The sequence below is a fragment of the Gopherus evgoodei genome, chromosome 9, assembly GCF_007399415.2.
Source record: "Gopherus evgoodei ecotype Sinaloan lineage chromosome 9, rGopEvg1_v1.p, whole genome shotgun sequence".
Lineage (NCBI taxonomy): Eukaryota > Metazoa > Chordata > Testudines > Testudinidae > Gopherus > Gopherus evgoodei.
Genome location: NC_044330.1, coordinates 87,498,505 through 87,514,380, shown reverse-complemented (window position 1 = coordinate 87,514,380; position 15,876 = coordinate 87,498,505). Strand labels below are relative to the sequence as shown.

General features: G+C 39.2%; 1 protein-coding gene across 2 annotated transcripts in view; it reads right to left on the bottom strand.

The window, feature by feature from the left end:
- CHIC1 (cysteine rich hydrophobic domain 1) overlaps positions 1–15,876 on the bottom strand; it is a 37,701-nt gene that overhangs the window by 3,849 nt on the left and 17,976 nt on the right. Inside the window, exons 3-6 of one of the 2 annotated variants that reach the window (XM_030575417.1) lie at positions 5,102–5,257; positions 1,765–1,821; positions 1,432–1,491; positions 4–281 (exon numbers count right to left, since the gene is read on the bottom strand). In XM_030575417.1, the coding sequence (XP_030431277.1) occupies positions 270–281; positions 1,432–1,491; positions 1,765–1,821; positions 5,102–5,257 (285 nt within the window). In that variant the 3' untranslated portion in view covers positions 4–269. Of the gene's footprint in view, positions 1–3; positions 282–1,431; positions 1,492–1,764; positions 1,822–5,101; positions 5,258–15,876 lie in introns of those variants that run through there. The other variant, XM_030575416.1, reaches the window with a different exon arrangement.

Genomic DNA, 15,876 nt, shown 5'->3' with positions numbered 1-15,876 from the left:
TGAAGAAAAAACCCAACATATTAATCAAACTGTTCTTTAGAATAATGTTGATGAAACTGTATACATATTTATTGCTATGTGCTTGCTACTGGACTTGACATGTGGAGAACCTATACCACCCAGCTTAAAAATAAATAAAATCAGGTACTGAGCAGAGTCCTTCTGTCCTGGATTCCACTGGAAAGGATGTTGTGGGTGCTGGGATTCCCTCCACAATTTTTTCCGCTCGGCTTATCTCAGAACACCTCGTTCAGTAGTGGGAGAGCACTTTATTCAGTCTTCTGGAATCCAAGAAATCAGTTCAACTCCAGGCTCGTCACTGAATTGTTTTTTTATTGGTATACAATCAAACTATACTTGAGCTGATCAGGCTCGAGTGTAGGGGTTGGTACAGGGTATACCACACATCCGAAATACATAATCACGAACCAGTTTATACACATACTTACACTTACTACATCATATCGCACACTGATTGGTCTACTCATTTTTGTAGCCAATCCTTAACTAAATCATGAGGTGTTTGTGCACTCCACTACATGCTAGGCCACTCCACTACAGCTGCAAGTTATCACACATTGCTTACTATCCTTCTCTCTCTTTTCTACTAGCTACACCTTTTACATATTTACAAGGGTATTGTAACTTACGCTTTGTTCATTGTTTCACGTCCTTGCTAAGACTAGACCTACAGTATGCATCAAAGTTTTTGGCTAAGTGACCTTCCCCGAAGTATAAAAGATAATTTTTATGCCCATCTGAAGAGGAAAACGTAGTCAAACAAGATGAACATCTTGAACTCTGCTTTCTTAGATGCGTCCACTATCTTGGTCAAAGCTCTAGGCAAACGCAAACCAACAAAAAATTGCTGAAGTAACCAAAATATACAAAAATTAAACACTTAAGTCTATGCTATACTAGCTACTTGTGAGTTATTTACAGCTACTTTAATAAGGGAGAAAGGGAGAGGTTCGTTCAGTGAGTATTCAACAGGTGGACAGGAACTGAGGTTGTGGGTGAGAACTAAGAAGGGGTGAGGGAATCTGTAACCTCACTATAGCAGATAAGGTTCCTCTAACTGTCAACTATTATTCAACACAAATCTCCAGCAGCAGGGCTCTGAGCAGGCAATGTTATGAAGGAGAAACTCTGTTTTCAGATGATAATGTCAAAGTTTTACTACATGCAGCTGTTGCACTGTTATGTTGCCATATTCATGTATCAAAATAGGATTTTCATTCTACTAGCCAAGAGTTTCTGTAGTGAGTGACACAAATGGTGAATTTCCAAAGGTTGTGTGTACATCAGCTGAGAACGAATTAGACGTGAGGAAACTGAAGGGTAAAGAGTCTGGCAGTTAATGACATTTGAACTATTAAAATCACACTGTAGTGATGGATACTAAAAATGTAACAGAAAAAGAATACTTACATATTCCATCATATTGCTAGTTTCACATTTCCTTTTACTCAGCTTCCAGTGCAAACCAAGCTAAGAAAATAATTATTGTGGGATTAAAGGTGTACTATTGCATTATTTCTCATCAACAACATAATAAAAGCTTCAGCAATATCTAACAGTTCAAGATCTCAAGCATGTCTTTTTACATTTCTTACGCTTTAAGATGTGAGAAGAATTTAGTATTTTAGCTCCAGTCCTAAACAAGCGAATAGTATTCCTATATTCCAATTGTGCAGTATTTTATTAATTCTAAATAAAAGTGGAAAAAGAAATTTATAGATTCTAGTCCTTAATATTTCTTACCTTATGATATAGTCTGTTATTTTCCCATTCTAGCAACTTCTGAATTGATCTTCTAGTCTAGGAAAGAAAATCAATATTATATTAGAAATGGCTCAGCTATCAATCTCATTCCCAAAAGTCTTAAAGTTATATTTGCAGCTCTCAAACATCACATGTAAAGTGGTAAAGTATGTTTTAGGAAAGGATAACTAAGGAAAGGAAGAATTTCACCTTGGAGAAGTCTTGCCTTCCCAAATCCACTTGTCTCAAGCATAGATTATAGGGGTGGGAGAGTAAGGGCATCTCATCAGAATTATAGATTATGATTTCTGTCTAGAAGCTCCATCATTCCCACTACCTTTCTCAGCTGTACAATTTGGGAGTTATCTTGGACTCAGGAGCATTTTGGGGTGCTCAAGTAGCTAACTCAGCAAAACTCCATCTTCCATCTGTTACTGGTCAAAAGATTACAACCATCTGACCCGTCACAGTGATCCACATAACTGTGACCTCTGGGCTTCGGTATTGCAACTCATATCTAGGAATGAAACTACATATGCTGAAAAAAGTCTCCAGCTGGTACAAAAGTCAGCACCAGTATGCTTAGCGACATAGGACTCTGAATGTATCATCCTGGTGCTCTGCTCTCTGCACTGGCTTCCAAGTACACTGAGTCCAATTCAAGGTCTATGGCCTGATATTCAAAATCCTCTAAGGGACTGGCCACATGTACTTAACAGATCACCTGTCGTGCAACCAGTTCAAACATACCATGATGGTTATGTTCCACCAGGGCAAGGGAACTCTTAACACATTGTGAGAGTCACAAGTACAGGAAACAGAACATACATAGGACCTGGATCTACAACATGGAACTAAAAAAATAAGTCAACTTCGAAATAGCCACTTGGAGGGCTAAATGGAAAATTCATATCTTAAACTAATCAAACTATTTCACCAATAAGGTGAAAAGGAAAAAAAGAGAGATCCATAGATTTCAAGGCCACAAAGGTTGTGATCTAGTCTGACCCCTGCATAACACAAATCATAGAATTTCACCCAGTAATTCCTGTCTCAAACCCAATAACTGTGGTTGGGCTAGAGCATCTCTTTTAGAAAGACATCCAATCTTGATTTAAAGATTTCAGGTGGGAGAGAATTCACCCAGGGCTGGCTTTAGGGCAATTCCACCAATTCCCGGGTATCAGGCCCCGCACCCAAGAGGGCCCCGCACCCTCCGCTGAAGTGCCGCTGGAAACAGTGGCAACCGATTGAGCTGATGCCGAATTGCCACTGCCATCTTCGGCGGCAGCTCAATGCTGCCGCTGTCTTCAGCAGCATTTCAGCAGCAGCTCTTTCGAATGGGGCCCCGCACGTCCTAAAGCCAGCCCTGAATCCACCATTTCCCTTGATAAGTTTTTCTAATTGTTTAACTACTCTCATTTTTAAAATTTGCATTTATTTCCAGTTTGAGTTGGTCTAGCTTCAAATTCCAGCCACTGGATCTTGTTATGTCTTTGTCAGATTAGAGAACCTTTTACTATCAGACATCTCATCATGTGGGTATTTGTAGACAGTGATCAGATCACTTAACCCTGTCTTCAATAAACTGAACAGATTAATCGATAATCCTTCACCTGTAATGTTTTCCTGTCCTTAAATCATTTTTTATAGCTCTCATCTGAATCCTCTCCACTTTTTCAACATTTTTTAACTGTTTATACCTGAATAGAAACAATATTCCAGTTATGGTCTGATCAGTGCAGTATTATCTCCCTACTCCTACTCTATATACACCTGTTTATACCTTTGAGGATTACACTAACCCTTTTCGCTCCAGCATTGGACTGGGAGCTTATGTTCATTTGGATGTTTGTCATCATATCTAAATCCTTTTCAGAGTTACTGCTTTCCAGGAGGAAGAGTGATACAAGCGTTATTTGTATTTTAAATACTTGGGAAGCATTCAGATACATTGATGTACACTGTATAGGATTAGACAAGGGCTATGTCTACACTACAGAGCATATGCTGTCATTAGGGTGACTAGATGTCCTGATTTTATAGGGACAGTCCAGTCCCGTTATTTGGAGCTTTTCTTATATAGACTCCTATTACCCCCATCCCACATCCCGATTTTTCACACTTGATGTCAGGTCACACCCCAGCATAGTATGTATGCTGACAGAAGGAGCTATTCTGTTGGTGTAGGAATGCCACAATGTTAGCCATGCTGACAGAAACACTCTTATGTAAGCATAGCTGGGCCTACACTGGGTTGTTGTTTTTTTTGCTGGTATAGCTATGTTGCAAGGGTGTGTAGTTTTTTTTTGATGCCCCTGACTGACATAGCTATGACAGTATACATTTTCAGTGTAGACCAAGCCTAGGTAAGAGTGCTTGGAGATCCTTTCTGGGGACCAGTGAAGGAGGGAAACTGAGGCAGATGCAGCTGTCGTGTTGCATCCTGACATGGAAGGGCACTTAATGAGGAGCCAGCTGTATGACAGCAGCCCAGTGGGTTAAAGCACTATGCTTTTCAACCCTGAGATCAACCCTTATGAGGTCAAACATTAAATGCAAAGTCTCCTTGTATACCTCAGCAAAGGTTTGTCCTCTATTACAAAACACACATATTTTGGTTCTCTCTACTTAAGAAAGGCCCAAAAATCATAATAAGGGATGCTGCAGGGCAGAACTAGTATGATCTGGAAGAGGGGTAAAGGAAAATGCCTGCCTGCATTCTGCTTCACTCCAAGCAGTTCTATTATTGTTACTTTCATAAGCAAATTGAAGGAGCTGCCAAACCACTTCTCTCTGCATGTGGTGCAACCTGTAGGCTTTTTTTGGGGGCAGAGTTTAGTGGACTTTCCTTTTCACACTTAGCTCACCAGAGATAGAAACAAAACTAGACAATGGGAGAAATGGCTCAATCTTTTGAACGTCTGTAACATTAGCTTCAATTCACAATGATAAATCCTGATATGAAACTAGAAAAGTAACAAAGATGAAGGAGTATACTGTTTCTTCCTTTAATAAATTGTACAATGTACAGAGGTTTACAAAGAGATTTCAGTCTATTTAGGACATTCTTTGGCTCATTAACTGCTACTCTGGCACAACTCATTGTTATTAACATAATTCAACATTGTTTACATTATATATTTTATTTACTGTTATTATTAAAGATTAACAGCTAGCAGACATATCTCACCAGTTAAAGGGAGACGTATGACAGCAACTGGGGATACAGAAAGAAGTTTCAGAATAAAGAAAGGCACCTTTACTTAAAGGCTATTATACATTAGCAGCTGTTGTCAATTTTTGGTCACAATGCAACTTTGAAATGTGCACTTACTCTTTTATTAAGACAGATAACAGGCCACAGGCTGCAACCCAGGGTGCAGCAGCAGCACAGACAGCCACAAAGCAGCCATTTTACATTGACAGGGAGATTCTTCTTTAAACACGCATTCACACGGCTGATACTAGTCTTAAATTCTTCAGGAGCAACCTACAACAGAAATGGCAAACTTTAACTGGAAGCCACTGCAGATGCGCTTTCTTATTCACTGGTTCCATGGATTACAACATAAGTGACAGAGGTACAGTTATAAGGTGTGAAACAAAGCTATATAAATCCTCCAAAAACATTGCTAGTACAACTAGTGTGAAAGTTCGCCTTCCTAAATTAAGTTCATTTACTCTCTATGCTTGAAATTTTTTTTTATGTAAAAATGATAATTGCAGTAAGTTAGAAGAGTTTCTTCCCATGTTCTCTTGCAACTGCTAATAAATCGTGTTGATAACACAACCATCCCCTGTAAAACTAGATTAGGAACAGGGCCAAGCAACAGACAAAATTGGTGACTTTGACAAAAAATTAGATGAAAGAGACATTTTGGCTTTCATGGAAACAAAAGGTACCTTTGTATGTAAAAAGGTGCCATTTCACACACAAAACAAGTGTTCATCACTGTGTCTAATTTCTCCCTATTACAAGCTTGTAACATGCATGTGAAGTTGCCCTCTCTTTGGAGCGAAAAGCTGTGCTTGTCAATAGAAATGAAAATATTTCTTCCAGGAACAAATTACTGATTGGTACCATCCCACATCTCTAATTATGGTATCCTGCTGAGGAGGCGTAACCAAGGAGCGAACAGGTGGGTTATAATAACTATGCTTTATACAGGAGTATAAAACATGCCTAGGATCAGCAGCATGCTGAACAGTGATGTGAAGGTTTGAAGCATTAGATTATTCCTTCTTATTTCAACTAATTTTATTGCTTGCCATGGTGTATAAGTCATATAAGTCACTATGGCTGGTTCTTGAAGAGTGGCTGATGCTGAGATAAGTAAAAGTTACAAACTTTGGCCAAGATTTTCCAGAGTGACTGCTGGTTCTGGATGCCTCAGTCAGTGGGTGCTTAACTTGAAAGACTGTAAAGGGGCCTGATTTTCAGAGAGTGGATGCTCAGTGCTTTCTGACAGTTAGGGCTCTTTAAAGTCTAAGTGACACACTCACTAACCAAGGCACCCCAAAATCACTAATCACTCTGGAAAGCCTTGGCCAAGGTCTTCATGACTGAAAGTTTACTAAGACAGTGATATACAGTGAAGTGAATTTACCCTCTTTCACTTACAGAACCCCCCCACCCCCCGATTTATAAAACACCCCCCATCCAATGAAATGATTAACTACTGCAAGTGTCACAAAGAAAGACTCATGATTATTCTGGTTACAAAGCAATGGAAGCACAAGAGTGTCTCCACCTTTTAAAGTCTCCGTTAATAGCCAAAACAAGATTTGAACAAAGCAAATTTGTAAGGACAGACAACCCTAGATTCTGTATCCCTACGGTTTGGTGGGACATTATCTGAGATTGCAAAGTATCCTTTTCAAGATAAAACAATTTAAAGCAGCAAGACAAATAATGATTTTGATATTTCATCTGATAAATTTTAGTATGTTTTACTTTGTTTTCTCAAAACAACAAACTTATTTTTAAAGGACTATTGTTTTGGGGGGAGAGGAGTGAACAAGAGGATGTTTACCAAAGTAAATTGTGTACTGCCTCTGCAGATTCACACTGCAAGACTGTATGCATGAGCTTCCCCAAGGGCTGCATGCCCCTATTCCAGCATTTTAAACCCAAGGGTACAAAGGCCCACACGCATCCAACTGTTTTTCAGTTCCTTTTTTAACTACAGCTGAAACTTCAAAAGCAAATTCAGCCAGTTCTGAGGATTTCTTAACAGGTTTTGCCCTGTCCAAGAAATAATCAACAGCCCTTTCAACAACCAAGGTGTACAGCAAAGATCAACACAGAAGATCTCATGGCTTTGAAAAACACTGACAAAAATATGATATCAACAAACGTGATAGTAAAAAGTCAATAATTTGGTATAGAATATTAAGACTATTAATCAGTTGTGTGAAAATTAGTACAAGGAAGTTATGCCATTAAAGGTTGCCTTTCTTAAGATCTCCTGGCAAACGGCATAGCCTTCAGGAAGGAACCTTTATTAAAAGACTGCAAGCAGGAGCAGAGCTAATGGAACTGAGAATATCTGGTGAGCCCAACCAGAATCACCTGGCCCTCTTAGCTAAATATTCCTGAGAACTTTTGTAAGAAGATACATATGTGCATTCCCTTCTCCAATGTGACAACATTTGAAACCATGCTGTGATCATGAATATCCTGGAATAATATATTGGCTACACTATACTCTGATTCAGGGTAAAGCAACTACCTTCAGGTGAAATTTGACAGAGAAGGAATTTGCTAAACTCTCTGAAAACCCCATGCGTTGATTTAACCATATGATACTTTCCTGCTAGGATGTTCTTCATTACTGCCAAAATGCAAGCTGAAGTTGGTACGCGTATGGATGCACTAGCATCACAAATACACTGCATGTTGATACAACACAGAAGACTGATGACCCTGCCTGTTCAAATAAACTGTGTATTGACAGGTGTTATCAGTGTGAATATCCATCGGCTTTGCTCTGATCAGAGGAATAAAAGCATGAAGCCCTCAGCCCCAGCCAGTTACTGTTTATGTAAGTTCCTGAGATCTGATCATTGACAACACCTGTTAGAAGTCCACAAGTCTTCTTACAGAAGACAAACTAGTACCTTCCAAGAACTCAGAAAAGTTCTTAAGTGTCAGAACCTGAGTGGCACTAAGACCAAATTTCCCCAATTTCACTCAACTTCAGCATTGGGCAGAGAACAAGTGATCTTTAGAAAATTAATCATGCCCCAACAAGATGACTCTTCGAAGTCAAATATCTAATATGGAAACAACTTCAGGCTCTGCTGACAAAGGCTGGTGACCACAATTGCCGGACACAAGCCACTCTGTAGCGTGCAATTTCACTGACTGAGAAACTCCCCCATTGAACCCGAGGTGCTTCCTATGTTTGTTTTATCAAGATGTGGGAGCATGAGTCCTGGCAATCTTTTCAATTTGAAGTAGGACTTATACGGCTCACATATATAGTGAGACTTTGCCACCAGCACCAATTCTGTAGTCTCAATTTTCACATGAGATATTAATATATCCTGTAATGGTTTACTATGAGAAGGACTGGGGATCAGGATTTGGCCTGAACTCAAACTGAAAAGAATATATCCATTCAAGAACTCCAGGAACCAGCAATCTGGAAAGATACCTGATATTCTGCAATGCCTGCGAACATCTTAAAAATTAAAATGGGTTCCAGATCTTCTGGAAAAACTGCTGTTTCACTGGAAGTGCAGAAGAAGCTGATGGACCAAGATGGATGACTGTTTCTGCAGTGACCAAAAAATAAATCTCCTGTAACCTTGAGTGATGTGATGAACCTCTTAAAAAAAAAAAAAAAAAAAAAAAAAAAAAAAAAAAAAAAAAGCAGCTTCTGTTGCTTCCCAGCCTCAGTCTTCTAACTATTAATCTGATTGCAGAATTACAAAGCCAGCCATGATATGGACTACAGTGGTCATAACCAGGGACCTAGTTGCAGGGTCTGAAATGTCATTGTAGAAAGGGGTGACCAACCGGAGCCTGAGAAGGATCCATAATTTACCAACGTACACTGCCAAAGAGCCACCGTAATGTGTCGGCAGCCCTTCATCAGCTCCTCCCTCACTCCCAGGGCCTCTCACCATCAGCCCTGCCGATCAGTGCTTCCTCCTCCTTCCCCACACCTCCCAGTCAGCTGTTTTGTGGCATGCAGGAGGCTCTGGGGGAACGGGGAGAGGAGCGAGGGCATGGCAGGCTTGAGAGAGGTGAGAAGAGGTGGAGTGGGGGCAGAGCCAGAGGTTGAGCAGTGAGCACCCCCTGACACACTGGAAAGCTGGCACCTGTAGCTCCAGCCCCGGAGTCGGCGCCTATACAAGGAGCCGCAAATTAACTTCTGAAGAGCCGCGTGTGGCTCCGGAGCCACAGGTTGGCCACCCCTGTTGCACACCATCAATGAATAAATGTTGCAAATTTCTGAACTACTTCAGTGAAGGAGATCTTTCATAATTAGAGCCAATCTTCAGCAAAGTCTATCCCAGATGAAGAGGACCAATGTACATTACTGGATATCTGTTTTCCCCTATGCCTTCTGCTATTTTTAGAAGCTGAAACATGTGCTTTTGGGGAATGCGTCAAACTCTTAAAGAGTACCTGGCTGTTCTACTCATAGGCAAGTCATCTTTTTGCATCCAGGTTCAGACCTTGCAGAGCCTTCCAAAATCCAGTGACTAGATCCTTCTCCAACAGATACGAGGACTTCATGGGTAAAGACCCAGAAGAACCTTCTGGCATCATGCAACAATTCTGAGAGACCTCTTGCAGGAGTGCTCTTAAGTGCCTGAGTCCCCATGGCTTCCTCCATGTCAGGGCATGGAGTCCTGAACTACAATCACTTTTTTGACCTGCAAAGGAAATCTAAATAGAGTCCACACAAAATCTATGAACTTACTACTACATAAATACTTCATGAACTAAAATACTCAATTAAGTCCAGTACCAATGCAAGCAGAGGGTAGGGTTCTGTCCACTTAGGCCAATGGAAAGAGGTAATGATGTATAATTGCGTGTGTGTGTGTGTAAGGGCTTACATCCTTGATTTTAGAATGCTGTGACAGAGGCACACAAATACTCCCGCAAAAGCTGCTTTGAAATGAGTCCAACTGCTGAATGGCAGGACCTGTGATCTCATAATGGGATCTGTGGGGGCTAAGTCATGGAGAATATAACATGAACATATTATTTTAACAGGACCTTTGCTGAACACACACGTACGCCACATGTGCTCTTAAATTTGATACTGAATAAGGTAAAAAGTCTTCTGAAATATATCTGGTTATCACTTAGAGATTAGAACTTTTATGTTTTATATATATATGCAACTTCAAAAAAGTATAACAATTTGCAACACTGGTCATAGTAATTGATTAATCTGTTTTGATATTTAAAAAGGAAGCTTTTATTTTTCCATTGTATTGACTATCAAAGCATTTTTCTATTAGTAAGTTTTAAGATGATGAGATTTAATTCTACAGATATTCTTTTAATGGCAGCCACTGGAACAGCTGACAGGTTTCAGAGTAGCAGCCGTGTTAGTCTGTATCTGCAAAAAGAACAGGAGTACTTGTGGCACCTTAGAGACTAACAAATTTATTTGAGCATAAGCTTTCGTGGGCTACAGCTCACTTCTTCGGATGCTGAGTAAATTCTAGAATCATTACAATCAAAGACAACTGATATTATTGTCAATTTACTTTAACAGAAATCATTGCTACCATAGCAAGAACTTTTCAGAAGTGTACAGTAAATGGACTGTTATATGAGGTTACAAATCTTTGTTTAGCATTAAGGCAAAAATCCCATCTCCCTCAGCAATACCATCCATCCTGATTGGTGAGAAAGGATTATAGGGTTTATTTCCTGGCCATTAGCAACTCTCAGAGCAAGAATTAGGCTTTCCCCCAGAGGTGGGCAAACTATGACCCACAGGCCACATCCAGCTCATGGGACCCTCCTGCCCGGCCCCTGAGTGCCTGACCTGGGAGGCTGGCTCCTAGCCCCTCCCGTGCTGTTCCCCCTCCCCCACAGCCTCAGCTCGCCACGCCACCGACACAATGCTCTGGGTGGCGGGGCTCTTGCAGAGCTGTGGACTGTCCTGGTGTTCTGGAAGGCACAGCTGTAGCGCTGCCAACCACCGATGCTCCAGGCAGTGCGGTAAGGGAGCGGGGGGGGGCTTGGATAGAGGGCTGGGGAGTTCGAGGTGGTGGTCAAGAGGCGGAGGTGTGGATAGGGGGCGGGGCGGTCAGGAAGGAGAGGAGGGGTTGGATTGGGTGGCAGGGGGCGGTCAGGGGTTTCAGGGGCAGTCAGGGGACAGGGAGGGGTGGATGGGGCAGGAGTCCCAGGGGGACCATCAGAGGGTGAGAAGCAGAGTGAGGGCCAGGCCATACCTGGCTGTTTGGGGAGGCACAGCCTCCCCTAACCAGCCCTCCATACGATTTCAGAAACCCGATGTGGCCCTCAGGCCAAAAAGTTTGCCCGCCCCTGCTTTACACAGAGCATGAACAATCCCTACATAACCTCAACCAAATCTTGCTATATTCCATCCCACAATTTCTGTACATCAGAAATGCATCAGTTTCACTGCCACCTTTGTTCTTCCACATCTGCAGAGGAGGGGGCAGGAAATGTTGAAGATAGGATCCTGCTACCTCCTAAGAGCCAAGAGCATAGAAAAGACTGCAGGAATGGGTGCCAAAAAACCACAACAGCTGTTTCCTGACCATTTGGATCACTGATCATTAAAATCAGTGGTGATTTGGGTGTGCACGTGAGCCAGGCTTGCTGCCAGTTAACAAAAGAACATGGTACTTTTTGGTAGCATGAATGAATAACTATGCAGTGAATATTTTATAAGAGTATTTACTTTTTGGGGCTAAGGAAACAAGCTTACATTCTCTGACAAATGGGCAAGTTCAAATATAGTGTATACGCAATAATTTTTTAAAAACAAATTAAATTAATTCTTTTCATGAGCACAAATGGAACAATTCCAATTGATAGTGACTGAAATATCAAAATTTAAAATACTTTATTTGCACCGGATCTTTCACTGGAATAAAGGAAATTTGTTTATCATCACAGCTATTTGTGGATGGGTTTATGTTAATTTAAAAATTAAGGCACATGGCACACAAAATAATCAACTAAGGGAAGTGGGGAAAGCCCAGGAATCCCCCCCCGACTTGGAATTTTTTTAAAAGAAAAATGGAAAAAACAACAACATATAGTGTAAGAAAAAAATCCTACAATAGCAGGAGGGTTTTCTCCCCATCTTTAACTTTTGTGAGACTTATGAAAAATGGATATAATTCCATAACACTTCATCTGTACTCTTAATGCAAATTTTGTATTAAAACAAACAAATCTTGCTAGACTGCTACATAGCCCAGTAACACACAATTTTTGCAGTTACAGATGGTGGATGCTTATTCTCCAGGCATGCTGGGGTTGAGTGTATTAATGAGTCTGTGGTGGTAACTTTTAAGGAAATTAACATCTTAAATTATGGTTCTGTTCTGAAGTGCGACTCTACACAAATGGCACTTTTCATTCAAAAGAAGTTAAGCATTTGTGTTTTCGGAGTCATATATGTTTACTTTAAATGACAAAAATAAATGACTACTTTTTGTTCCTGCTAGCACTGCGTTGCCCACTTTGCTAAAAGAGTGGGAACTGGATTCTAGTCTCTCTTTTACATCATGCACAGCTTTGCACATCAAGTTTCAATAAGTTACATCACATGGCACAAACTTACTGAAGGCAATGGAGTTACAGATGTCTCTAGTATGTAAGTCTTTTTACCACAGTTTTAGAAATCAAGCAATGATAAATAGGTCTGTGAATCAGAGATAAGTTTCTAATGGAGAAAAGTAAGTTTTGGTACTCGATAACAAGGTGATTCCCCTTGGTGTAGACAGAAATAATATAAATTCTGTTCATGTCAGTTTACAATTAAATTTACAGCTCAGCAACCTTTGTCTCGAATTAAAGAACAAATGCTTTTCAACAGATAAAAACAGAGTTTTAAATCCATCTATTTTATAAGCATTCATACCATGTTTATTTGTACATATAGGTACAGTAGGTGTTTATTAAAAAAGTTACTGCACATTTGGTATCAAATTTTTTTGTAATCCGATAAAGATGTAGCATTTTGCACATCAAGAAATTAATAATGTGCTGTATTTTTTATGAAATACATAATATTGTGCCAATTTACCAATAGAATTTGTGTTCTGGAATGCATTGTAAGTAGACCATATCCATTTTGTTGCCACATTGAATCTGTAGCTTTCCTCCCTTTGATTCTGAAGCTTTGAGAGATTAATCTAAAAGTGTTGTATTGGAAAGATTTTAGTTAAATTGTCAATATATAATTCATAGCATGCTTAAACTCTGCATTTGAATAATTTTGGAAAAATTGCTTGGAGGGTTTCTGTCTGGATCTTGAAAAGAAAGATAAGTACACTGCTTCTGGCTGTGCAGTCCACATTGTAAAGAGAGATTAGTTCCTTTTAGGCCTTTAAAAACACATAAAAGAAGGGGGATCGTAATATTTTACAACAGGATGCAAGAGAATCTGCAAACAGAGGAACAGACCAAGCAAAGCCCAGCAGGCCTGATCTGCCTCCTTCAATCATCATGATCACAAACGCTATCCATCACATGTCGTGTTGGATCACAATACTAAGGGTACATTTTATGGCTTACACTTCCCTGAATTGCACACTAATCTCTGTATAGGACCCCTTATTGTTTTAAGATCAGGGCAGGAAGCTCCACTTTCTTCTTTAAGGTTCACTGGCTCTGTCATTTTCTTGTCACCTGGAGCAGTGTGCTGTTGTGCCATATATCATGAATAGTACTTTTCCAGTTTGGTTTAGCCTTTGTGACAATGAAGGAATCTCCTCTTTCCTAAACCTATAGTCCTATAAGTTATTTTGCATACAAGATTACAGTTAAGTCTTAGTTTAAATAGCATTTTAAACAAACTATTTAAAATAGACCTAACATACCTATGAAATATACATACAGAATTTGGCCACCAAAACCTGTCAAGGTAGATTTACAATAATGAAGTTATACAATCTGTATTTTAAATATTAGATCCTACCTCTTGTTCATGTCTTAAAAACCGTAAAAAAATCAAAAACATGCAACATCGACAGTTTGAAGACCCGGTTCTACCTAGGTAGATGTGTTAAGGTTAGTATCAATTTATCTTGAAAGTTGAGAAACTGATTAGATTAGTAGGCCCATTTCTGACCCCCGTGAAACTTTGCCCCTATATATCTGTTTTCAGAGTCCATATAACCTCCACTATACATGTGCCCATTTCCCAGAAAAAGAGAGCAAAGTTTCAGTGTGCTTTTCAGTTACCATTTTTTGTTTGCTTATTTTCTCTGCATCTTAGCACTCAAGAACTCTATAATGAATAACCAGTATCTGTAAACAATGGGGGAATATTTCAGTTAAGAAACAGTTTAGTGTTGTAACAACAATACCTAGCACTTCAATAGCATTTGTCTATAGATCTCAAAAGCACTTTAAAAGTTTAAGTATTACTATCCTCATGTTACAGAGGGGGAAACTGAGACTTACACAGGTTAAGTGAATTTCCCAGAGTCACAACGTGAGCCAGTATCATAATTCCAAAGTGTTAATATTTTTTGGGAGACAGTTACCTAGACAGCATCTTTTTAAAAATTAGACCTTTATTGTTACTTTAAGGATTTACCTTTGAGTTTTCCTCCAGTAATATTATACAAGAAAACACAGCCCACATCTAATGGCTTAACTAATGCATTCAAGCTGCTGAACTGGACAATATGAACTCACAGATCTATTAAATTGTTACACCTGTGTTCTGAATAAAATACTGCTTTATTTTATTGCATTGTGCATTATTCTTAACAAAGAATCTGATACATCTTAACAATAGAATGGTTCACTAAAGAAGGGACTATGCTATGTATAACATAGACTTTCAGAGCACAATCATTCTGATGCTTTTTACGTTACATTTATTTTTAAATGTTAAAATAAATGTAACAACTGACTGCAAAATTCACCCTTGTGAACTTTGGGTGCCACTGAAAATACATTTATACTGAAATTAAACAGACATGTTTTGGTTTTTTAAAAATAAATTAGCAAATGGCCAGGACAGGCATGTTTGCTTCTTGCATTCACCTGAGCACAAGATTCTTCCTCAAAACCAAAGATGATAGTAACTGGCAGTTAGCAAGAGAAATTATTTGCTTTTTAATAGGGCTATCGATTAATTGCAGTAAACTCACATGATTAACTCAAAAAAATTAATCATGATTAATCGCACTGTTAAACAATAGAATACCAATTGAAATTTATTAAATATTTTGGGTGTTTTTCTACATTTTCAAATATATTGATTTCAATTAAAACACGGAATACAAAGTGTACAGTTCTCACTTTATATTATTTTTTATTACAAAGATTTGCACTTTAAAAATGATAAACAAAAGAAATAACATTTTTCAATTCACCTCATAGAAGTACCATAGTACAATCTGTTTATCGTGAAAGTGTAACTTACAAATATAGATTTTTTTTTTTGTTATATAATTGCATTCAAAAACAAAACAATGTAAAACTTTAGAGCCTACAAGTCCACTCAGTCCTACTTCTTGGTCAGACAATCACTAAGAGAAATAAGTTTGTTTACATTTATGGGAGATAATGCTTTCCGCTTCTTATTTACGATGTTACCTGAAAGTGAGAACAGGCATTCGCATGGCACTTTTGTAGCTGGCACTGCAGGGTATTTACAAGCCAGAGATGCTAAACATTCATATGCTTCTTCATGCTCCTGACACCATTCCAGAGGACATGCTTCCATGCTAACGATGCTCATTAAAAAAATAATGCATTAATTAAATTTATGATTGAACTGCTTTGGGAAGAATGGTACGTCTCCTGTTCTGTTTTACCTGCATTCTGCCATGTATTCCATGTTACGGCAGTCTCAAATGATAACCCAACACATGTTGCTCATTTTAAGAACACTGTCACTGCAGATTTGACAA